This window comes from Ctenopharyngodon idella, chromosome 21, assembly GCF_019924925.1.
Source record: "Ctenopharyngodon idella isolate HZGC_01 chromosome 21, HZGC01, whole genome shotgun sequence".
Taxonomy (NCBI): Eukaryota; Metazoa; Chordata; class Actinopteri; order Cypriniformes; family Xenocyprididae; genus Ctenopharyngodon; species Ctenopharyngodon idella.
In genome coordinates this window covers 13,923,634-13,949,745 of record NC_067240.1, presented here as the reverse complement: position 1 = coordinate 13,949,745, position 26,112 = coordinate 13,923,634, and the positions used below count along the sequence as shown (strand labels likewise).

General features: G+C 35.9%; 3 protein-coding genes across 6 annotated transcripts; 1 reads left to right on the top strand and 2 right to left on the bottom strand.

Annotated features, from left to right (window-relative positions):
- Positions 1 to 31: 31 nt before the first annotated feature.
- On the top strand, positions 32 to 10,225 carry il7r (interleukin 7 receptor). Its single transcript, XM_051877141.1, has 10 exons — positions 32 to 186; positions 2,089 to 2,234; positions 4,594 to 7,348; positions 7,637 to 7,748; positions 7,904 to 8,055; positions 8,140 to 8,282; positions 8,391 to 8,547; positions 8,826 to 8,937; positions 9,040 to 9,112; positions 9,218 to 10,225. The coding sequence occupies exons 3-10, from the start codon at positions 7,279 to 7,281 to the stop codon at positions 9,554 to 9,556; spliced, it is 1,158 nt and encodes a 385-aa protein (XP_051733101.1). The 5' UTR covers positions 32 to 186; positions 2,089 to 2,234; positions 4,594 to 7,278; the 3' UTR covers positions 9,557 to 10,225.
- A 156-nt stretch (positions 10,226 to 10,381) lies between these two features.
- On the bottom strand, positions 10,382 to 15,172 carry capslb (calcyphosine-like b). Of its 2 annotated transcripts, XM_051877142.1 has the most exons (6): positions 14,891 to 15,172; positions 13,106 to 13,258; positions 12,857 to 13,034; positions 12,559 to 12,768; positions 12,230 to 12,357; positions 10,382 to 10,821 (listed from the first exon to the last, which is right to left on the bottom strand). In XM_051877142.1, the coding sequence occupies exons 2-5, from the start codon at positions 13,240 to 13,242 to the stop codon at positions 12,253 to 12,255; spliced, it is 630 nt and encodes a 209-aa protein (XP_051733102.1). In that variant the 5' UTR covers positions 13,243 to 13,258; positions 14,891 to 15,172; the 3' UTR covers positions 10,382 to 10,821; positions 12,230 to 12,252. The 2 variants fall into 2 exon arrangements, with proteins under 2 accessions (XP_051733102.1, XP_051733103.1); XM_051877143.1 differs by lacking the exon at positions 12,230 to 12,357.
- A 110-nt stretch (positions 15,173 to 15,282) lies between these two features.
- lmbrd2b (LMBR1 domain containing 2b) lies at positions 15,283 to 25,533 on the bottom strand. Of its 3 annotated transcripts, none has more exons than XM_051877138.1 (19): positions 25,390 to 25,533; positions 23,877 to 24,094; positions 23,680 to 23,792; positions 23,483 to 23,581; positions 21,394 to 21,561; positions 21,097 to 21,307; positions 20,920 to 20,994; positions 20,729 to 20,842; positions 20,474 to 20,657; positions 20,215 to 20,396; positions 19,149 to 19,282; positions 18,932 to 19,037; positions 18,735 to 18,832; positions 18,528 to 18,631; positions 17,917 to 17,958; positions 17,781 to 17,827; positions 17,595 to 17,709; positions 17,364 to 17,490; positions 15,283 to 16,757 (listed from the first exon to the last, which is right to left on the bottom strand). In XM_051877138.1, the coding sequence occupies exons 2-19, from the start codon at positions 24,048 to 24,050 to the stop codon at positions 16,694 to 16,696; spliced, it is 2,157 nt and encodes a 718-aa protein (XP_051733098.1). In that variant the 5' UTR covers positions 24,051 to 24,094; positions 25,390 to 25,533; the 3' UTR covers positions 15,283 to 16,693. The 3 variants fall into 3 exon arrangements, with proteins under 3 accessions (XP_051733098.1, XP_051733099.1, XP_051733100.1); XM_051877139.1 differs by having other exon boundaries at positions 25,299 to 25,464; XM_051877140.1 differs by lacking the exon at positions 17,917 to 17,958.
- Between the last annotated feature and the right edge of the window lie 579 nt (positions 25,534 to 26,112).

Genomic DNA, 26,112 nt, shown 5'->3' with positions numbered 1-26,112 from the left:
TTTTTTTTTTTTTTTTTTTTTACTGCCCTCTACTGACAATACTTGTAACTTATCTGAAGCACAAGTCGAGTCAGAATAGAGCTCTGTAAAATTACATAGCTTTATCATAATTACTGACACGTTTGAGTTAGAAGAGATGTACATATTTTATACATAATATTTATTTTTTTCAGTGACTCTCCAACAGTAAGTATAATTTAGCTCCGTTTCACACTATACCATGCATGCTATTTTCTAGCACGGAACTCACACATTAAACACCACACCACTGCCGTCGCATTAACCACAGTTTATTCGTGTTTCATTTTTATGCTTCACTTCATCACACTCCTTGATTTAATTTTAACTTTAATCATGCGCATGAACACGTCGAGTTTAGACCAACTAATAATGTAGAGAGCGTGTGAATATAATATAGTCGGCCTAAAATGCGGCCTTTTTAGGGCAGATTGGCATTAAGAAACGCTAAGTGCCTCAGCTTTGAGGGCCTGATCCGGTTTCTTATCTACCCTGTTTGAACCTCGGGTCCAGCACTGTGGTTTCTGAAAGAACTGTATTGTATCCCATTCTGTGGAACTTTCTTTCCATTGATACGCAAAGAGCAGTAACCAATTCTTTCACTTTCCCTGTGGTTACTGTTCCTCCTGTCTGCAGTGTTGCCAACTTAGCAATTTTGTTGCTAGATTTAGCAACTTTTCTGACTATCCTAGCAACTTTTTTTTTTCTAAAAAACAACTAACAACAAATTTAGCTACTTTAAAAATTTATTTGGCAACTTTTAGCAACTTTTGAAAAGTGCCTCAAACAATAAAAAGGCACATATTTTCATCTAAATTACACAAAAAGAGAAAACCATTTGAACAGCTAGCCAGCCAAGAAGCACATTAGCCTGGAGAGAGCTGAAGAAAGATGCCTAACAGTACATCATATGTGAATTAAGTTGCTAGTTGCAATTGTTCAATAATAATTGTTCATTTATGATATAGCATGTTATTAGCTCATTGTTGTTCAGTTAGGTACACTGTAAGAAAAATGTGTAGAAAAATGGAAAAGGTACTGGTAATTTTCTGCCAGGACATTATCCGTTAAGTTGTAACCCTGTAACCCTAAAACACAAAATGCAATGCCTAATTTAAAATACAGGTAAAACACCTGTGAAAAATAATTCCTTCATATTAACACAGTAAACTGTGCCCTATTTTTAGCACACTAACTACCAATACACTGCTTAAAACTATAATTGCTCGGAATGTGTAGTTGTACTAGTTAATAAGAAAATACATAAAATGTAATTGTTCGAAAATGTGTAACTCTTCAATAATTCAATGTTGTATTTAAAGATAAAAATATAAAATGTTAATATTTTTTTGCGAACAAATCTAAATTGACATTTCAAATCATATTTTTCATTGAGATTCGAGTAATCTCATTGTGTATTCTACGCAATAATGCACTTTTTGCATCATATTCCTCTGACCTGTTCTCTTTTGTAGTCTCAACGATCTCTCTTTCTACAGTCATTCTTCAAGTCTCCCTCTTGCTCGCTCTCTCTCCTCCCCCATCATGAGTGTATACGCCCCCTACTGCTGATAGGCTAGTGTGTTGTGGTGCGCGCACGTGGTCTGATCCACTTTCAACAACGTTTCTCTGCAATCGCTTACAGCTCCTTTAAGTTGCATATACCTGTGGAAAAAAAATGTAGGGCAGGTCTTGATTTTGTCCATCGGGAAATGATTGGATAGTTGAGGAGGGGGAAGTTATTTTGATTAAAGATTATGAGGGCACATGAATTAAAAATTAACGTCTTGTGTATTGAACTGTTGTACAAAAGTGATATTGTGCACACTTGTGCTTAATATAGCTTAAGCTTAATTTTAGGATTGTTCAAATGCTGTATGAACAGCATTTTGTAATGTCCAATAATATATTTAATATGCCAAATGCATACTATTTAACATTCTAAATGTTAGAACAAGTGTCAGGATTATGAATCAGAAAGTAAGTCAATATTTCAGCAGTGTTGACCACTTTGAATGTGATTCAGATCAGTACTTTAAATCTTTTGATCTGTTTATCTCTGTTTTTCAGTCTCTCTCGCTGCTTTTAACTTCCTCGATGGGGTCTTGTGAATGTGGCTGTGCACTTTTTCCCAGACATATGAGCCTTGTGGTAACGGTTGTAGGATGGCAAGACACACCAGTTCATTTCACTTGTCTGCTCAACCTCTGTTTGTGGTAATGTTTTCACAGGAAGTCATCACATTTTGGCAATGCAAGCTCCTGATGGTATATCGAATGGAAACATAACTTTACAACTTTACAAATTTACAACTTAAAAATCAAATTTGGCAGATACAAATAGCCTACCACAAACAACAGCTAAAATATCTTGCAATAATACAGAATTTCTTAAATAAAAAACAATTTAAAAAAAAAGTTTTAAAGAAAAATCTGCTGTAGTCAGTAAAAACTGTATCCATAAAGTGACTTTCTCCTACAGAAAGCTCATCTCCTCCCTCTGTACCACCTGCTCGCTTTACAGGGGTTTGTAGAAGCTCAAAGATCCCGACCTCAACCAAAGATGAGGGAGAAGAGTACAGACACATTAAAAAATAGCACCCTATGGTAAATAAGCCTTGAGTGTAGATACAGACAACAACTGTATGCAGAGAAACCACCGAGGCTGTTGTTGTGAGATGTTTTTGTGCGATAGGGGCCTACAGCGATAGAGTGTGGTTTCAGAGGGGAGGGGGAAGGGGCTCTCACAATGCAACTCAAAAGTGCTCATCGCATCTTTGAGCACCACGTTACGCTGCTCTAACGTTGCCCTTCAGCCACGTGGTGACTTACCAACCTCTCTGGTTAATGGCACCGACCGAAGGAAAAGATGTCTCACTGTTTCTGTGAAAAACACAAATGACTGAGCTAAAACGCACTTGCTTTCTCCCCTTTCCCCACCTCGTTTTCTTGTTCTCACATGATCATCGCTGAGCCACGGCATGTTAACCGCAGTAGTCGCCCACGGACGCATTCGAGAGTACTTAACACTAGCAACCCTGAAACCCTCCTCCTCCCACTGATGCTGCGCCATCCTACTCTGTATGCCTCAAAATCTCTTCACAACATGGGACTTTTCTGTCTTTGCACACCTTTTTGACATCTTTATAACTTATGATTTAGAGATAGTTGTCACAAGGACTAAATGTCAGTATCTTTAAGGTGAAAAGTTCAGTTATACAAATTTTTTTTTTGTTGCAGTATTTTGTATGTTGGTTTCAAACACCTAGTTAAATTAGAATGTTTTTTATATATGAAATGTATAAAACTTCAACAGCATTATATGACATTAAGTTAGTAATAAGATTAGATTCAGTGCTCGAAGTGGGTTTTCCGCCAGTTTACCTTGCAAACCGGTGTTGGGCCGAAATATTAACCCCCTAGTATTGGTAGGTTTAGGATTAGGGGTGGGGTTAGGATTAGGCAATCAGGTAGCGACTTCAATGAGAGAGGTAATAATTTGGCAGGGAGTCGAAATTCGGCAAAACACTGGCACTTCGGCACATACGGAAGCCCGCCACGCCCTCCCTTTTTAAAGAAAATACATTTTGAACCGAGCATTGGGAGTACCGGTGTTGTGCCAAATTTTGACCCCTGACAAATTATTACCCCCCTTAGTATTAGTAGGTTTAGGATTAGGTGTGGAGAAGGGGTTAGGATTAGGGGTGGGGTTAAGATTAGACAATCAGGTAGCGACTTCAACGAGGGGGGGTCATAATTTGGCAGGAAGTCGAAATTCGGCACAACACCGGCACTTTTATTTTTCCACTTAAAGCACTGGATTACATGCTTTTACTAGGTGGATTTAACCAAAAAGTTGTGCCGTTTAGCTTGACTTTTGTCATTGTTAGGATCTGATTACCATATTGATTACCCAAGAAAGCACAAGTTTTCTGCCAGATTCAAGACAGAATGCTAATTTCTTTTAGGATTATCAAGATTGCCACACCACATCCATTTATGCGGTTACTCAATGGGTCAAAAAACAAATTATCAGCTATAATCAGGTGTAAAGACCTTTCACTGCTTATTGCCAAAGTGTTTGCCAAATAGAAACGCATGTAGAGTCATACCGTGAAGATCTAGTATTGCTCATGCAGTACTGCGATCTTTGCACAGGTTGAAACACTTTTAAAGTTTAGTGAATCAATTTTTTTTTTTTTTTTTACATGGAAATTCATATAGTTTTAATGTATCACAACAAAATGAATCAAGATACAGGAAATATGCAAATATACAGCTGAGTAACCACAGTCTCTCCACAACACAATCACACTTAAATAGACGACACTAGGAAAGGACTAAATATTGTTGTGTATCCTCAAGACTTTTAATTCATGTTTCTTCAGTGAAATCATTCTTTAGGTCATGCAAATGTCAGTAGCCTTTATATTGTTGTGATGGGTTTTTTTTAAATTCCGTACAATCTACAGTAGTTTTATGGTAGGATTCATTTAAATGACCTTTAAAATTGAACATCTGTGTGATATTTGTTTTGGACATTAATCCAGTCTTGTCTTGTTCGCTTTGTTTACAGGACAGGTAGCAGCTCAGATTGACGACGTTCTGGCCTCATTTTCATATAAACCCTTTTGCTGGAGGCGACAGGAAGTGGGTTGTAATAGGTTACCACTTGTTTTTGTTTTTTAGATTGAAGGTACATGCTGAGCGAGGACTTTTTCATTTAATATTTAGCTGCACTTTTTGCAAATAGTCTGTAAGCAATGCCTGAAAATCTGGCAAAACAGTTTTTGTTGATTTTTTTTTTGTAAGGTTACTTCAAAGATTCAAAATAATTGTAATAATAATTATTATTATTATAAAAAAACACTGACTTTTTTCATTCATTAAACTAAATCAAAAATCAACTTAATCTCTGATATCTGCTAGTAGGATAAATAAATATTACAGTGTTTTATTCACGTTCCAATCTTCTCTTGCATGTCATTTTGTAACATGAGGAAGTAAGCAGGCATTTACTATATCTCCTTTTTTCAGGCATCAGTTTCATTCCAACTACCAAAATGTTTGCAGCACAGTTTTGTTTCATTCAAAACCACAACCTCTGTCTACTTTGGTCTGCCATGGTTTGACCTAAATAAACTGCTGACTGTTCTCCTGCAAGATGCAAAACTTGATGTAACTGCTGTACAGCTGTTACTTGTATTACCGAGTGGTGGTCCTCAACTGGTGGGTGGCAATCCAAAAATGTGTTGCAGGGTTGTTCAGATATGTTTGTGGACAGCAGCAAGAAAACCATCGAATTAACCATTTAATCATTCATAGGACACCATAACGCTATGTCTTTTGTTTGCTGACATCAAAGACCATGTTTCGAATCAAAACAGCATTTTTACGGAAATGTACCTCTCACTTGGTAAATTGGTTAATACTGTTTATGCTGTTTCAAAATTGCCAATTTTCATATAGTCACGTTAAAGGTACACTATGTAACATTTTTTGTTCATAATTAACAAAATTTAAATAATGAGTCAATACATCAATCCTTTTTTCCAAAACGTGGTTTTGTCTTACCATGATTCACTATGGTAAACCTATTATTAGCACAGCCAGTGGCACAGCTCCTCAACAAACCGTCCATACCGGCGTGATGAATACGATGGATTGAACTGGAATAAATACTTTGAATGTTGCGATCCTATCAGGCTTATGATAGCTACCTGAATCGTAACAAAGCACTGTTTGCCAGAGGAGAACTGGCCCCCCGACTAAGCCTTGTTTTCCCAAGGTTTTTTTCTCCATTATAACACCTATTTGCCACCTGTTTGCCACCTGATGTCACCTGTTGGAGTTTGGGTTCCTTGCCGCTGTCGCCTTTGGCTTGCTTAGTTGGGGACACTTGACATTTGACATTTGATATTCAACAGTGCTTTGCATCTGCATATATTGACAGCATTTTGTTTAAGAGCTGCTGTGCAGCCAAAATTATATACCATTTATCACTGTAAAGCTGCTTTGACACAATCTGCATTGTAAAAAGCGCTATATAAATAAAGGTGACTTGACTTGACTATTATAAGTGTTTATATTTTAGACCTAGTGGGATGGTTTTTTTGCGGGAAATTGCGTACATACGACACTCGCCCATGCATATCATATCTGTAAATAGAGAATAGTTGCTCCGGTTACTTCGACGCGAGTATGGTGTGGGAGTGGCATAGGTTAGTTGCCACAACGAGCGAGAAAAGTTGACATGGAGCACGCTAAATCTTGAACCTTTGGTGATTCACCTGTTAAAAGAAAAAAGCCGAACAGAGGAGAGTCTGCTGGCAAAAAGAGAACGCAACAGAGCTCGTAATAAAACAAGAATCAACATTGACTTGGCTTTTCAGTGATGGCTAGAACTGAGGGATTTGAAATATTGTAAAAGCGATGTGGAGAAGGTGTTTTAATAACTCAACATGTGAGTAAGCTATTTTATTGAACAGATACATTTCCATTTGTAACTCTCTAACAGAGTTCATTGTGAAGCATTATCTATTGTGAAGGGTCATTTCATTATGGGTTTTTGTAGTGCTGTGGTGGAATTTATTTTTAAGGAAGTACCATGTCTATTAATGGGTATAGTTACAGTAACATCTTCAGCTAGTCAACTTGAGATCCTTTACATTTAAATTGGTTATATCTCATAAGCCTAGTAGTGAATGTTTTATGAGTAGTAGGATAACATATTCATCTGCACAGTCATCCAGAGACGAAGCACAACCAAATCAATGTTCTTCCGCAAAATGCATGCAGTTTTGTTTTAACCGCTAGAGGGCCAAAGTTACAGTGTATCTTTAATCATTTTGAATTTTGTGGAGCCTATCATGTAGATTACATATTTGACTGTAAGGACTTACTTTTTACACTAAAGAATTTTGGTACCTCCTCTTCTACTTTAAGTGGATACAATTTTAATTGTTTACTTGAAACATCAGACATTTCTGTGACATTTTCTGTTTATTATTTTCAGTGCAGTTCAACTCCCAGCACATGTAATGCTCTCTTACATGTCTCTTTCAGTCACATGTAAGAGATATCCTGTTCTCCCACACTCTCTCTCGCTCTCTGTCTCTCTACCACTCTGTCTCTCTCTCTTCCTCTCTCCTCTGAAAGTACCACTGAGAGTTGAACTGTGAGCTGTCACTTGTCAGTAAATGTGTGTGAGTAATGAAGACATGTCTCTTGAGTGATTTATGCCTGTACTGCTGGAAGAGAGATGGCGGGTGTTTTATGGATGCTTTTTGTTGTTTTCTGTCCTTTGGTTCTGTCTGAGAGTGGAGATGATGGTAAGTAATTTGAGATTTGAAACAATAAACTGAGAATTTAGAGATTATTATACTTTCACTTTTTTATGTTCTGAATAGTGATTATTATAAGATATTTAGACTGCATTATGACTAAATGTAGCTAGAATTGTGTGTAGTGTTTATGATATGATTATAAAGAGATTCCTTTGGGGAAATTCATATGTGAAACAATCATTTAAGCTGGTTTTCATTGAAGCACACTAACAAGGACTTAAGGGTGACCTGAAAAAGGCTGGTTTATGTTTTTCTCTTCTCGATTCATTTTAGATTGGTCTGAGAAAGAAGTGACCTGCACATCCACTTTGACCCTCAAACAGAGTAAACTCACCTGTTCGCTAAATGATGATCCCATTGAGGAGGTCAAATTCGCAATACTCTGGTATTTCATTAGACATATTTACTATAAATTGGTGTGGAATATGTCAGTAAATGAATATATATATATAAAAAAAAACTTTTGTCACTAGACTATGTTTGAATGCAATCTGAATTAATGTTTGCTCTAAGCACTGATGTTTTTTCTTTCCTGTTTAGCCAAACTAACAGTAAAAAGGTAACATGTGAAAATGCTACTTTAGGACCACAAGACTTTACTTTTGAGGGTTTGACGCTTATTAATACATACAAGCTTACAGTGCACATGGGAGATGTAAATATTGAAAAAGAAATTCACCTGCAAAAAATTGGCAAGTCTATCTATCTATCTATCTATCTGTCTATCTATCATCTAATCTGTCTATCTATCATCTAATCTGTCTTTGTCCTTGCAGTCAAAATCCCAGCTCCTGAAATAAAGCTTGCCACTTACATGGAAGACACAGAAGAAGTTTTTATATGGTTTAAACACAGTCATGATTATATTTCAAACCCTGAGTTTCAAGTGGAAATCTGGGGGAACAATACTGCAAACAAGGTGTTTTTCCGAACAATTTGTTTGTTACACTTAACCTTTCCTAAAAATTAAGATGGAATCATTTTGAGTTCATTTAACAAATAAACATCACGTTTTCTTTCTTTACAGCCCATCTGCACTACAGTTCAATATAGGAACTTCAGTATCAGCAAGGACAGACTTGGTGGAGATGGTGTTTACTATACACGTGTTAAAGCAAAACCTCTAGATTATTTTGAAGGCAACTGGAGTGAGTGGAGTTCAACTACCATTTTCACTATAAAAAGTGAGTGGATCATTGATCATTTGCATGAGAAATAAGCCAATAGGGTTATGAGTGAATGTTGTATACTATGTTTAGTATGATAAATACCTAAGAGGACTTAATCTGAAGGAGCCAAGAAACCTTGTTGGGTTTTTAATGCACATAATTGGGTAGGTGAAGAATCAAATAGCTTTGAGATTGAGAAAATGTGGAAAAACACATTTGAACCATTATTCATCAAGTCTGATTAATTGTGATTGATGTAAATGATAAAACATGTTCTGCATTTACTATCAAAGCAAAGAGTACTGAAAGTCTAAAGGTCACTTCACTATCATCGCTTCACATCACCATCGGCTTCTCTGTCTTTCTGGTGCTCATCAGTTTGGGGGCCTTGCTATGGAGAACGCAGTGAGTGTTTTTTTTATTTTTTTTTTATCTCATTTAAAAACCCACAAGAAGCTATTTATTGTATTTTTTTTTAACAAATGTACTAATTGTTTTCTCGCCCAGTATAAAAGGCTGCATCACACCAAACATCCCGCACCCAAAGGCAACTCTTGCACAAATGCACAGGGCAAGAGAGGTAATTCAATTTCTCCCGTGTCTTATTGCTTCACTTAACATTCTGCAAGATTAAACAAGTGAAACTTGCTCAATGTCCTCATGCAGACTGTTTTTGCATTTCCAGGGTCTTCCTTTCACTTTCAGTCCTGAGATATTCAGCGATGTTTTCATACACCGCGTGGATTACATTGATGAAAAACCTTCTGATCCTGAGCTTGAGGACAGCCTGAATGAATGCTGCTATAGTCAAACCAGTTCCTCAAATGCGTCAGTGAGTGAAATGGACATGAATGCAGAGGAACGGCTTCCAAGAGAGCAGTCCCACCTGAAAATTAGATTGTTAGATGAATCAGATTTGTCAAAAGGAAGAGAAAATAGTGGCTTTCAGGGTGTAACGGCCCCTCAACGAGAATGTAAAGACGAAGCCTATGTCACTATGTCCAGCCTCTTTAAAACACAATGAAGAGACCAGTTAAGACAATTCCAGTTTACTGGTGATTTTACAGACCCTCGGTAGAGGATGTTATTCTGCGTACATGATATAAAAGTTTAACTAACATTGTATATGATGCATTTAATAACCCAAGAAACCTGTTATGTATGACAAGATGCTTTTACATGTCACTAGGCTTGTCCAGTTTGTAGCTCTGACGCTGTTTGTACGTCTTAGCACTCATCCACAGGTTTCATTTTCAACCAAGCATCATGCACTGCTGTCGTCTCCATTTTGGTAGCCAATTTCCTTCTGAATGTTTCAGAAACACTTTAGACAGAAGCATTAAGTGTGAATTATTTCTGAACTCATCACACATATACTCAGACCTCATGTAACTGCTGCTAGCCTCAGTGTCCTCTGCCAGACATGTTTCCATGGATATTTTCATCCGTATATCTACCTGAGTAAAGCTGAGAGATTTTAATGCTGTTAACCTCACGCACAACTCTCAAAAGGAATGCATACAGTTCAAGCGGCACTTTTTCAATGATCAGAGGATTAATTTATAATGATCAGAAGAAATATTTTCTGTGTATATAAAAAAGCATCTGCTCGTAATGCTAATTTTGTAATGCATTTATCATTATATATATATATATATTAAACAGGTGTGTAATAAAGGAATATATAAAAATATTTTAATTATGAAATATTTAATTGATATTTACAAAGTTGCTACATTAATTCAAGTTGTTCATTTTAGTTCTGATGGAAAAAATTATAAGCCCCATGACAAACCATCAGTCCACATAACCACAGAATAATTTTCATATGAATCACTTTAAGGGACTTTTCTTTTTATAGCCATTATAAAACATTTATTAAAAGAGTCACTTTTTATAAAATAGCATTTGCCATAACATGCATAACAAAATCTGAATCACAAGAATTCCATGTATCATCATATACCACGCTGGTTTTAGTTATGATGCAACAAGGTGTTTTACCCTAAAAATCAGTTAACTTACCAGTAACAAAACTCACACATTTTACACATAATTCAAGCTTCTACAGTACTTCCATTATTTCATTTTCCAGATTCATTGTTAATATCCTTACACATTTCAGTTGTGCCAGGTTACTTGCTTTGATTTTACAAGGATTATCAATTTGTTTACAAGCAAAACCCTTCATAACTTCCATGCACTCTTCATCATTAAAATAAAATATGCATCACTATCGATTGAAGCACTGACTCCACTGTAATAGTTCCAGAATTCATCTTTTGTCACCTGTAGATGGGAAAGAAGAAATAATGTTATCAAACAAACTGGTAGCCCTTGGTAGACCCAAACCACACCCAGAAGAATAATCCCAACCCGGAAAGATAGCGAGAAATTTCTGAGTGAATTAATACAAGACTTAGTTTGTATTTGAGTTTTTGGGTGTTTCTCATGTAGGGATCCGAGCAGGTGCACAGCCAGCTTTCATTAGCCAAATAAAGAGGATGCACACAATCACAAGACACAAAGTCTCGCAACAATACCACACCACCTGCGTTTGTTAGATGGTGTGTGGCTGATTCTGGAATAAAACAATACATTAGTGCAGCTGCTTGTCCTCAGTGAGAAACACTGTGTGTGATTAGTAATTGGTTGAATGTTTTTTTTTAATTTTTTTTTTTGATTGTGTGAGGTAGATTCCCAAAACCCCAAAGTTAATAGTTGTTAGACACCACCTTATTTTAGACTTGACCCTGTCAAAACTGTGCCTGTTGCTATCACTGTAAAAAATGATTGTGATTTTAACAGTAAAATACTGTAAATATACTGTACATTTAATGTAATTTTACAGTAAATACCATTCAATTTACACATTTTGGAAGTGAAAAATAACAAGTCATTGTATAATTTGAAGTGAAAAACCATAAATTGACATTCCCACAATTCCCTGCATGACACTTCACATTTGAAATAACTTTTCTGAGTTTTTCTAATCAGTTTTGTACATTAGGGTTTTATGTTACATCTAATGTTGTTAAATTAATGTTTATTGCATTTTTAAAATTTCATGTGTGTTATCATGATGGTGTTTAGTGTTTGTGTGAATGACACTGTGTGTACCTTCCATATATTAGTATTGTCCTCTCAGCTTTTGGAAAACCTGCTTGTGATGAGCTTTAATCATGTGACTCTCATCACCACTGTGTTTGGTGGTTAGTGTATTACAAAGGTACAAATATTAGTACTTCAATAGGTTGGTAAAATAACATTATATGAGTTCATGAAATATGCTTTTTTTACTGTAAATTTAAGTTAAATCTGTAAAACCTAAAATGTTGCTACCGTATTTTTTACAGTAAATTTCTGGCAACCACAGCTGCCGGGTTTTTTACCGTAAATTTAACGGATTTTTTTTACAGTGTGTAAAATAAACAGTTATGAATCGGAATTATTACAATATAAACCTTTAAATTACACTGTTTTGAAGTGCTGTCCCGTAAAACCTAAAATGTTGCTACCAACAGCTGCCATTTTTTTTACTGTAAATTTTACAGGGATTTATATGTATAGATAGATAGATAGATTACTGTATAATAAATATTGTCTCCACATTTTAGTCTGAAATTAACATGTTTGACAGGGTCATGACAGGGTCAAGACATGCTTTTGCCGAAGGTTGACCATCTTTGTTCTTTACCCTAAAATAGATGCTTCAGAGGTTTAGTCAAGCTTCCATGCATTTTTCATCATTACTATAAAGTAGATATCTGTGTCAATGGATGCGCTCACACCGGAGTAGTAGTTCATAAACTCCTCTTTTGTGACCTGATGTATGGAGACATATAGCATGATCAAAGAAAACACTGCAGAAACGACTTCTTACGGTGCCACCGATGGAACCGGGTGGTGCTTAAAACCAAAGACATAGCAATCTTATTCTAAAGATGTCTGTGTAATATTAATACATTATTATGCTGGATACTATAAGTTTGAGATGAGACAACTGTATTTTCAGCATCTTCATACCTTTCCATCCTTGTCATCCGGAGAGTCAAAACTGTCCAGGAATTTGCGGAATACTTGGTCTTCGGTCCACTCACCGTTTTGATATTTGGGGTGATGTTTGACATTGTATACTCCTCTCAGATCCTCAATTGTAATCACACCATCTCCAGTCTTATCCAACTTTTTGAATGCCTGTAACACCACCTCCTTCCTGGCGTTAGACATGGGTGGCTGCAATCACATGAATGAAAATAATAACATAAGCACTACTGGCATTGCACTGGACAACTAAAAACACATCATCGTTTAATACGTTTACCCTCAAAGTGATAAGAAACTCATCAAAGTCAATATATCCACTGCCGTCCCTGTCAAAGAGCTGAAAAAGGTTTATCGCCTCTTCTTTCTCGATGAGCACACCGTAGTCACTCAGGCCTTTCAGGAACTCTTTCATGTCCAGTGTGCGACTACTGTCATCGTCCATGATCCTAAAAGTCCTGAGAACATCAAACTGTAGTCAGATATCTGCACAGTCTATATGAAGAAACACACCTAATGAACACTGTACCTGCCCAGTCCCTTGATGCCTGCGGACCCTCGTGCCAAACACTGCAGCCTCAGTCTCTCAATGGGGTCTGAACAATCCGACAGCTGCTTCTTGGCACTGATTGCCATCTCTCGGTCATGTCGCGATGTACCTGCCATCCTATACCTATCTGATCTGAAGGTGACAAGAGTGATTTTTAGGCTTATTTATGTGGGTGCACTCTTAAAAATAAAGGTTCTTTATTAGTATTGATGGTTCCATGAGATGGATTGGCATCCATGGAACCTTTCGCATTGCAAAGGTTCTTTAGAGTGGAAAAAGGTTCTTTCGATTTTTTAAATGTTCTTCAGACTAAGGAAAAACATAATGGAATAAAATCTTTTAAGAACTGTTCTCTCTTAAATGTTCTTTGATAAACCAAAAATTGTTCTTCTATTGCAGAGCTGTAAAACCCTTATTTTTAAAAGTGTAGTTGATGCATTACAGAATTTATATATATATATATATATATATATATATATATATACAGAGCTAGGTAGATTACTTATGAATTGTAATCAGTTACTGATTACAAATTACATGACAAAATTTGTATATAATCTCTTAGATTACACATTTTTGGTAATGTAATCTGACTCTTTTGGATTACATTTAGATTACTTTTGTGCTGACCCTTATTTGATGTCACATACATTGTAGGATAATCTTGTACTATTTTGACAGATACAAAGAAAAAATATATTCCAAAAAATATATTCTATTCACCAACAAGAGCCTCAACAGATTCTTTTTGCAATGTATGGACAGTTAATACTTTAATACAGTTACATAACTAATGTACCTTTTAGTGTTTGCTGATAGTAACACTGAATAAAACAAAATCACATCTTATGATTTTAAAACACATTTACTTAAAATTAAGTAAATTTAGAAAACAGCAACATTACAAAAACAAATATTCTTGTTGTTGCTGATTTCTGTGCATGATTCCACACCCCTCCCCCTCACCGCTGGAAAAACTTGAAGAATCACGAATGTATATAAGCGGCAGGTTTATTATGAAAAAATATATAAACATTAAAAAAATTAAAAATTAGGAGAATCAATGAATTGTGAACAACTTACTGCCATTGTGTAAAAAATATGTAATCATGTAATCCATAAAAAGTAACTGTAGTCTGATTACGAGTATTTTAAAAAGTAGTTTACTCTAATTACAAGTACTTGATTTTTGGAATCTGATTACTAATCCAGATTACATGTAATTCGTTACTTCTCTCTCTCTCTCTCTCTCTCTCTCTCTATATATATATATAGAGCTGGGTAGTATATATATCTATATATATATCTGGGTAGTATATATATATATATATATGGGTAGTATATATATATATATATATATATATATATATATATATATATCTGGGTAGTATATATATATATATATATATATATATATAAAGTGTACATATTAATCTAATCTTTTTTCACTAGTTCATTTTAAATGTCACAAATTAATTTTAAAAATACAAATATTCCATATCTATCAATATAGTCTCTGAATATGAGCTCATAAAAACTGCAAACATTGTAACCACATTATATACAATTATAATACAATAAATCCCACTTTAATGCACAGTTTGTTCTATGAGTAATACTGTTGACTGTACTATGTACTATGTATGTTAACGAGGCAGGAGAAAACAACGGCTCTTAAAATCTGCTGTAATCCAGCAAACAGTACATCAAGCCACAATATGAAGACTTTATTCATCCATAATACTCTATTTGCAGCATACTCACACAGAGAAGTGAAACAAAACGTTGATTAATGTGCTAAAACCACCTGGATTTCCGTAGCGCTGCTTTGGTCTTTCCTGTTTTAGCGTTCGCCGTTTCCATAGAGACGAGTTCTTGCGTTTGATTGGTCAGTCTTGCTACAGGTGTTTGATTAGGCGATTACAAAGCAATGTTTGACCTTCCGTTGTTGTTCAACTTTACTGGTTGTTGTTTAACAGCCGGACGGTACAAAAACAACGCGAAACATAATTTTGAATATGAAATAACTACGGATGTGACTACTGCATATACCTCAAGCCAAGGTCTTTCTAATCTAATTGATCGAGAGTCATAAAAGGATTTGTCTGCAATTGCCTTCCCGTTTAAATACACAAATACTGGCATAGAAGCAAATATGATTTAATAAATAATTTATTAATAACTGCAAGATTACATTAAGTATGTGTCCATTTGGAATGTACCACAATTCACTTACACCAAATATACAAATCAACAGATTCCAGCATCAGATTCCAGTTGGCCTTCAATCAACACACTACTTGAGGACTGACCATATCAAAATACCATATCAAGATTACACCTCATTGGCAACATAATTCATATCTTCATAAATACACAGTATATAATGAATAACTTTATCAATAAACAAAAAGGTATGGACAAAAAGAAAAATGCCCTTCTTATTTATTTAAACCTGAAGGGCTACATTTACTAAGAAAATACATTAATCTGAGATTAAACCGTGATATTAAACACTTGTGGAGAGAATAGACAAACGTTTACAGTGAAATATAACACTACTCAGAGCTGCTACTGCACTTCCTGTGAGAAACAAGAATAAGACTCCTCAGCATATTCAGTACAATATATCATGCAAACATTTACATTGGATATGCTTGATGGACAAGGAGAATTAAAAAATGTGATTCCCTCACATCTTGCCATGCACTCACTAGTCTTATTTTATAAGCTTATGTAGTTGCTAAGCAGATTCCTTCAACACGTTTGTATACTGAAAGTGTTTTCTATGAGAAAACTGCACTTGTGATAAAGAGATGCTTATAAGTCTGGTAAACCAGCATGTAAGTACATGTTGTAATCCATTAAATCTGACCCCATTTTTTAAACAATCAGATCACATCCTTAAAGCTATTTCAATAGCTTTGCCTATTCTGAATAAGTGACAAAAATGACAGTGCGAATTACAAATGGCCTATCAGACATTCATCCATAAGACTACTGCTAAAATAAGGTAACTTCATTTTAAATAAGATGTGCAAGGTCTAAAGAATAACAGCCATGTGAATATCTAAAACCAAAAGACATAAATAATACAGCTTTACATACCATAAATATATAAAAGAATAGAAATAATGGGGGGGGGGATACTTAAAACTAAATTACACCAGGACTCAGTTCAAAAGATAAGAAACAGTAGTGTCAGGCTAATCCTGTCTTTCAGTAGTAACTTTCATCTGTGTGTTCTGACTGTTCAACTTTACATTAACTATGACTCATTTCTTGAAATGAAGTAAAGAAACTGTGAGTAAAGAAAAAAAAAAAACATTTCCCATGTTTCACATGCAGCAGTCTGACTGCCTGGCACTTCAAAATGAGTATGTGCATTTCTCTATGTGGCTGCGAGTTCATCAGGATGCATGCAGATAACTACACTGCATTACAGGATACAGGAAGTTGAAGATGTTTAAAATGAGAGGGACAGACCACAGCTGTAGAGATGAGTGTTTTTAGAGATAAAATTCATCTTATTTTCTCCTAGACAGTGTTTTTGGCCAAAAAGAAACATTAAACATCATCAAAGATTCGGCTTCGAGAAGACGACATGGAGAGGTACCTTCCACCGACATGTCTGTGGGGGAAAGAAACAGATGAGTGAGGTCATGCAGTGCAAAAGAGCACAAATAAACCTTATGACAGCAGAGTGCTGCAGGTTCCATCATCCCAAATTCAATGGGTTTTTGGTTAAAAGCCTGAGAAAGTGTCTGTTGTTAACACACGCTCAAGATATTTAATATTTTTTTTACATAAAATACACCAGTAATAATGCCTTGATTTTTTTTTTTAAGCTTTTACTTGCGAACAAGCAGCTAAATGTTGACTACAGAGGGCAATTGAACGTCACTAGTCCACTTTTACAGCATTGTGTGTTTATAATCACATTCTTGCAAACTATTCTAACTCAAACTTTCAGGGAAAATGTTTTATAAAGACTGAAAGATTTTTTTAGAAGCTTAGTGATGACCATGGTGTAGTTTATAGTCTATGTTTAGCTTTTTACATCTGTATTTAGGCTTCAAAATTCACAAAAGTTGTGTTCATTTGAGTTCTCTCTTGTCACAGAGCTTATTTTCTGCAATAATCCAAAAGCCAGTTGAAATGAATGGGTGATGCAAACTCCCGGGTTGGCCTACAAAATTCTGTCATGACTGCAGCCCTCAATAAAACTCCATCTAACCTGCCAGGGTCAGATTGTAAAGGGTCATCAGTGAGTGTTTCAGCATTGAAGTCCAATGGCTCAGCGTCTTGCAACAACTCAATGCTGTCTCGTCCTGACTGGTTGCTGCTACGTGTGTACTTGGCCTCTGTGGAAAATAAAAATAAAAGGATGACTTTTTTTTGGAATTCACTTAACAAATACCCTATAAGAATACTGCAGGACATGAGTCTTATTGGGCATTAAACGTACGTCGGTTTGTGTTTGAATTTAGGGTTTCACCATAGTTGGTTTCCTTCATCTCAGATATGGAGGTTTGGTTTCTAGCAGCAACCTCATCTCGCTGAGCATAACGTTCTCTCCATTCCTGTCATAGGGAAACATATATTAAAACACTGGAATAATCATATGCGGTATGAATTACATAAATAAACGTACTCTTCGTCTGTTCTCTCCATCTTCTATTCTTTGCCGCTTTCTTCTTTCTATGTAAAAGACAGAAAAATAAGTCACATATTTTCACTGGTTAATGTTGGATGGGACCATATTAAATGTTTGTGTCAGTGGTAACTACCCCTCTGACGCACTGAGGTTTTCACCACTGCAGGTTGTAGAGCTGTAGCAACGAGCACATGTGATTCTTTCTGAATCATTATTTATTTCTGTATTACATCTAACCATAGCAACCACAGGAGATTGTTTGACCTTATTTTTATATTACCGGTCAAACATTTAGATATGAAATTAGTTCTGCAGATAAATTTAATTTTGGCCTGTATATATAATATTTATTTATTTTTAAAGAATACATTTTTTTCAGCAAGGATGCATTAAATTGATCAAGTGACAGTAAAAACATTTATGTCTCTTCATAATGTTTCTTTATAATTACAATGTGATAAAGAAATGTTTCTTGAGCACCAATAATAATTGATAGTAGAGGGTCACGTGACACTGAAGACATTGAAGACTGGAGTAATGGCACAGGAATAAATTACATTTTAAAATATATTAAAAATAGAAAACAATTACTTTAAATCGTAATATTTACTTATATAAAAGTAACATTTACTTTGATCAAATAAACGCAGCCTTGGTGAGCATAAGAGACTTCCTTCAAAAACATTAAAACATTTTACTCGCACAAAACTTGCATTTTATATTTACTGTGTATATACTAATCACCTCTGCGCAGGAGTTCTCTGCCTTCATCTATGAGGTCAGAAGTCATTTCATTCTCTCCCACAAACTGCTGGAAACCCAGGAGGTTCAGACAACGTGTACCAAGACTAGACAGAAAGTGAAAAAAATTATTTTAAACTAGTCAGAAACTACAACAGAAACTACATCTGAGACAACTCTGTCTGTTGATTCATAGATAATATTAGACACCTGAAGTATGTAGCAATACAGAGAATGACGATCAGCATTGGGTAATATATGTAGAAGCCATTGGCAATGAAGGACAGGACCCGCATGGAACCCATGATCTACAACAATAGAGAAGGTTCATTTAATAGTACATTTAAATTTAAAAGTGGGGCCGTTGAAGCCTTGTTCTCAATTTCATATAATGGTAAAAGTCTTACAGAGGTGTATGCCGTCTGCTCCTTTGCTTGGTGGGATATGGCAGAATCCATGTGAATCAGTCCCAGGAAGTTTAGACAAAGTGGGGGAGTCAAGCGGCAAAAAAGCCTAGTAAACAACACACAGGCTTTGGGCTTTATCAGAGAAAGACTAATGGCAGAGTTTACTGTCAATACAATTAAGTTTAATACACTCAATACTGCCATCTGAGAAACGTACATGCCACTGAACTGCAGGCTGTAGGCATCGGTTTGGTGATGTGAGGCCAGGTAGTAGTAGTTAAAGACTCTGATGCGAAACACAGTGGAGTAGACGCAGGTGCAGAGGAAGAAGATGGTAATGAAGCACGCCATCTACAGGCCAAAATGACAATGTTAGGTTGTGTTTCAGCTAAACCAAATCAGACTGTGTCAGAAAGCTTTTAGTTTTGGTGTATTGCAGGAGTGGGCAACAATGACACAAAGTAAATAAAATAAGTAAAAAATATATCAAATAAAATTATTATATGTTAAAATAATTTAATTATTTTACTTAAGAAGAAAAAGTAAGTTCAAACTTCTGATATCTTTACATTTACTTTCTATTATAAAAAAAGTGTACACAAATATATACATAAATTTAAAAGAATTATAAAATTAAAACCATTAATTGATCTTAATTTAATGGATGCATTAAATTGATCAAAAGTGACAGACTTTTTATGTTACTTAAGATTTCTATTTCAATAAATGGTGGAAAATAAATATAAAAGAATACTGAAAGAAAACATAACTTTGAACAAAAATATCAAGCAGCAAAACGGTTTTCAACATTGATAAATGTTTCTTGAGCAGCAAATCAGCATATTAGAATGATTTCTGAAGGATCATGTGACACTGAAGACTGGAGTGATGATGCTGAAAATTCAGCTTTGCCATTACAGGAATAAATTGCATTTTTAAATATATTAAAATAAAAAAACAATTATTTTAAATTGTACATTTACTGTATTGTTAATCAAATAAATGCAGCCTTGGTGAACATAGGAGACTTCTATAAAAATAAAGATCTTACCAACCTTAAACTTTTAAATGGTAATGTACACAATTGAGTTTACTGACATCTATATTTTTTATCTATATTATCATCCAGCTCTAATCTGCTAAATGTTACTTTAAGGCATGAAGATATAAAAATGTAATAAACATTAACATCATTTTCTGTAAAGCTGCTATGAAACAATGTTTATTGTGAAAAGTGCTATACAAATAAATTGATTTGACAATTCAAGCTCAAGCAGACTCACCTCAATGTACAGATAGTTGTAATCTCTCTCAGCAAGCTGAATAAACACCGCAAAGAGTGACAGAACAGGACGAGTACTGAAGAAAGTGCACTCCGACCAAACCACAGCCACCGAAAAGAGCGACAGAACCACAGCCAGCATACGGTAAAACCACTGCTTCAGCAAACACTCCCAGTACCATTCTGAAGAAATATACAAAAGACAGTAAAAGCAGAGTCAAAAGTGACACTTGTTTGTCTAGATCTATCAGAGCACCTACCTACTGTGGGAGTATAAATGTAGCGTCTAAACCAGCCTACAGGCTCTGCAGGGGCAAAGCTGTGAACGAACTGCCGAGAGGTGCTGGTTTCGTTCTTGGCAACGTCCTCGAGATGGAAAGCCTGTTCTAACAAAATCTGCCACTGAACTCGTGTGCGATTATGCCGCTGCACTGCGTAGATCACCTGAGAAACCAGCTGTTAGTATTATTCTCAAGCAAAATTCAGAAAACACATAGAAAACATCTGAGCGGTACCTGCTTGTGTAATTTCGAAAGACTTCTTTCAGTGGGATATGTGTTTTGTTTATCATCAAAATCCTCATAGTCATCCATGTTCCTGCCCATTTTCTCCTGATATTCAACTGGACACTAAAAATAAAAAGCAGATTACAACTAAAAATAGTGGCACGATAACATTAATACATAAAAACGCGTCATTCTCTCACCTTTCGGAGAATGGTGTCCACGTTCTTCCTTAATGGGTGATTATATTTGATCGATTCATTGATTTTTCTCACTTCCTATGATAAAAGTACAAGAAACAATATTGGCTGACAGGCTCAAATCTGACATTACCTTTCAAAGACCATTATTTACAGTGTATAAACACACATGGCTTTCACCTCCATGACATCTTCTAGGTTCTCCTCTGAATCTGCCTTCTCTGTCATGAGCTTGGCTGCTTTAAAGTAAGTCTTGATGAGGAGGTGACCCTGGCGTGAGGCCTCCCAGTATGAGCGGGGGATCTCGACCAGGCCGTAGCCCAACAGCAACACTAGAAGAAACAGACCCCAAGTGTTGGCCGCAGTGATGCCGATGGTTTGCAGCTCATACCTGGTAGAGTGACACAGAAAAGAAGAATCAGCATGAACAGAACATTGCGATGACAACTGAAGAATATTCTGGATTGGTTTACAGACCAGGAGAGGTGCCACTGAGGATGCACAGCCACATAGATGAGAAGAGAGCCGAAGATGAAAAGGTATGTGCCATAATAGATGGCATTCTCAATCAGGGCCGTCTTGATCTTTCCAGTAATGGAGAATCCACCAGAGCGAGCATATGACTGCATGAATGGCAGAAGGAGCCTTGGAAGAGAAAACACCATTATTAATCACTATTCTTACAGGTGTCACATACATGAGCAGATATTAATGTTGTCCAAAGTACCAACTTTGGTACAAAGTCATTTTAAAAATGTGACTATACCAGCATTTCCCCCCGCTGATAGATGCCTGCTTTCAAATGCTCTCGTGCGTATCTGTGTAAGCACTCGGTGAAGAAAGTCACAGATGTCTATTTGCAACATGTTTTTGAAGCATTGATCATTGTAGCCAGTCACAGACATATCTGTTGAGCGTGTGAACACGATGGCCAATCAGAGTTGTTTAAAAGGATAGTTCACCCAAAAAAAAAAAAATACCGTCATTTACTATTCCTCAAGTTGTTCCAAACCTGTATAAATTTCTTTGTTCTGCTGAACACAAAGGAAGATATTTGGAAGAATGTTTGTAACCAAGCAGATCTCGCCCCCCATTGACAACCATAGTATTTTTCTTTCTAATATGGTAGTCAATGGGGGCCGAGATCTGCTTGGTTACAAACATTCTTCCAAATATATTCCTTTGTGTACAGCAGAACAAAGAAATTCATACAGGATTAGAACAACTCGAGGGGGAGTAAATGATGACAGAATTTTCATTTTTGGGTGAACTATCCCTTTAAGAGTCTGCTTAATAGCGCTCAAAATGCTAGTGAGAAATGCTGGTATTGTCACATTTTTTAAATTTCAGTACTGACTTGGTACCGAAGTCGGTACTTTTGACAACACTAGCAGATTTAATACAACAAAGTTATTTATGCACCGTTTAGGTTTAAAAAGGGGGTGCTCGAGGGCCCACAGGAAATTTCTGAGAAAAAAATACTTACTGTGAATAGTGCTATGCAAATACATTTGGAAAAAAAAAAAAAGTTTCTCTTCAGGTTTTTAAAAAATATTTTAATGATTTAATTTAACTTAAAAATACAATGGAAACATTTTAAGACAACCATCTTTTCTATTATTACACTATCCTTGGTAAAAATAGGTCTTTAAACATGAAAATATACTTTATTATTATTATTGTTTGGGAAGGGCATCATTCGCATAAGCATCATCATATTTGGGTGTCCATGGCATCAAAACATTTAAACCCCCTAGTTTAAACCACACAATAGCTGCACAATTTGGCGGGAAAATCTTTACATTTTTGTCAAAATTGAGTTATTCACATATTCTTATTATGTGACAACTTATTTACATTACTTGTGTACATTTTGGGACTTTTTTAGGAAACAAAAAGGTTCTATTACTAAGGAGAATGGAATGCAAAAACTTTGAACTTATCTAATTGCAGTTTTCTGATATAACTTAAGCTTTGCTGAAATATTTTGTAATTATATATCAATATGACTATTATTATTACTAAATAAACATTTTAAACAAACTAATAAATATTACTATTGTTATATTTTGCCATAAAATAGAATTTAGTATTATAATAACATATATTTATGGTTTTCTTAATTTCATCATTTTCAAACATTTAACCATCAAGCTTTTATTTTTGTGAAAAACTAAGCTTCTCTTTTATTGACAGTTTGGGAAGAGGGTTGGTGCAATGTTGCATTCCCAAATGTTGCTCCCAAAGATGCAAAGATGAGTTCGCGTGGAGCAGAACTGACTCCAAAGCGAGCTGCTCTGAGACACAGAAAACAGCGGATCATGAGCTGATCATGTGTAAATTAATTAACACATTGCCGCTTCGCTCTGAAACACATGGTGCAAATGTTTATTTCATTAAGCCTTTGCGATCTAATAATTGCACTTAGCTAAATCGCAATTTTGGTTTTATTTCAATTACTTCTGCAGCACTACAATAGACTGAATTGAGCAGTAACAGTGACAAATAATTATCAGGAAGACTTAAGATGCCATTATCAAGTTTAAAAAGGGCAACACTTTCTCACCAAGTAAGACACTGTGAGGTCCAATAAACAACCCTCCAGAACACTGGCATGATGCCATCTGGAATGTAGCTCCATGGTTTATAGCAAACATGTTGAGTGCTTTGGAAAAAGGGACAAAATATATGTTCACAAACATGCAATATAACAGTACAATCAGAATAAACCTAACTAAATACTTGGATTGCTGTTGAATTCACCTTATACTGGATGAGACAGAGGTATTTGGAGTCGTCTGGTTTGAAAGGACAGGACTCACAGAGGGCGTCTGGGCATGTGCTTCTTGATCAATTAAACACTGCTTGTAGATTGTCTGAAAATCAATTGCACAAGTTGTCTGAGTTGCATCAGGAATTAACAGTACTGGACACTTTCATAGAGCGGGAGCCACACTAACCGTGCTGACATCCAGGGGGAGAATGAAGACGATGAGAAAGCACAAATACCAAGCCAGCAGTGTGCCAAAGAGAACCATGCGCTGCTGCTTCTTAAAGTCTCCATAGCGATGCAGGAGAAAGAGAGCCAGGAAAAAGACAACCACAATCTCTAATCCCAGCGCTGCCCCGCTCATAGTGCAAGCCGCACTCCGCTCACTCTTCCTGGGACTGAGAGCAACTGCAAACAGAGAGAGACAAAGACCAAATGACATGAGACAAGAAAGGGTTAAAAACCATATAAAATGGAAGTTTGGGTAGGAAGTTTCAAAGAGATCCTCTCTTTTGTTTTTGATAGACAAATTCCTTTATTTTGTTACTTTGTCTGAACTTCTGTGAAAAAGCATAAAAAAACTTAAACACTAAATGTGAGGGGAATAAACTACTCAACTCCAAAACAACATCAAAATCTATGCTGACAGAAGACAGATCTACATAATATAGTGGCTGGCTAACCAATTATGAAAACTGTATTCTAGCAGATTGTTTACAGTGTTATATCTTGCATTATTTCAAATACTTTTGTATTTGATGTTAACGTGATTTAATGGGTAACAGGCATAGACTTTATTTAAATTGATTAATTCGATTGGAGTGTTTGACATGAATGGACAAAACAAATGTACCCTCATCAATGACTGTGAGGTATTCAAGCTGTTCATGACAACTGACAGTATGCATCTCAGGGACCCTTTTGTTCTTTCTCATTTGAGCATAAAGAGTAATTATCTGTAATTTCTTGATTCATTCACGCCTAACTAATCTCACAATGCAGACAATCAAGTTCGTTTACTGGGCGTTGGGAAAAAGTGATGGCAGCAAGTTAAACTTATTTCCGCGATTCAGTTGTTTTCGGACGGAATCGGTTCTTTTGGACTCTGATAATCAAGTCATGATCATTTCTACTATTACCACTGATATTCAATGGTTCAACGAGTCATTGACTGGAGAAATGCCTCAGACTGATTCAATTCGATTCGTGAACAACTCATTCATGGCTGCGTTCCCAAAAAGCATCCTAAGTATGTTTTTGGAAAATAGGAATCGGTTCATCATTATCATCATCATCATACTTTATGCAAGGCTCATGGTCAAGGTAAAAAAACACAAGACAATAACGTTACATAAAGGAATGTGCTACAAACGATTCAACCAAATCATCAAAAAGATCCGATTTAAATGATTGATTCACGATTCGGACATCGCTAGTACAAAAACATACGCATGCACAAACCTTCTACATTATTTGCAATTCATTCCTATTTATACATACTTGTTTCACGTCAACGCGCGATTAAATTGCAAACCATCTGTCAAACACAATCTCCAGCTGATCTTTTGGGCAGTGCCCGTGTTGTGCTCTGAATGATGGGATCATTCCTTACCTCAGATCTGCTTCAGAGAAATATGTGATGCAATAAGCTTATATCCCATTTCATTTCATAGACAAATCTAGATGCGTGATGATAAAATTACCTGGACAAAATCCACATTTCACCGATTACCAGAAAATCACAAACGTCACGCCTCTGACGCATCTAATGGGCGGCGGCTTATTTTCTTCGCGTTTTACAAGCAAGACGCCATGGATGAATATCGCCAACTACTGTGCATAAGTGTAAATAACACTAACATGCATTGTAAAATAGTAATATCAGCAAAAATGAAAATGGCGACGTGTTAAAAAAGGAATCCCGTGGATACAGCATAAGACAAGAAAAAAAACCCAGTCTTGTTCAGTCTTTCTGGGGCAAATAAATTATTGTAAAAATTATTCTTTAATTTACAAGAAATAGGTATGTGAATTATATGTTCTTGTAAATTTGTTTATTATTCCCATGAGAAAAACTGCACAATATACATTAGAATTAGTATCAAAAGTAGTACATTACAACCCAAAAATAAAATATTGCAGAGATGTAGCTTTTCTACAAATTAAATGTAATCAGAACAGCTGCTGGGGAAAATCAGTGTTTCATTCCGCGAACGCAGTTCTGTGGGGGAAATCCTATGCTTAAAAACGCGAATCTGCTGACAGGAACACAAGAGACCGTTTCGCTTGAGCACAAGTGAATGGAAGAGGTGCCTTTGCCCTTTACCATACCAAAGAGTATAGAACCCAGGAGGCGACACTCTGATACTTTTTGGGCAACAGCCACTAGATGGCGCTCCAGTAGCGCGGTCGCCATTATGGGGTGA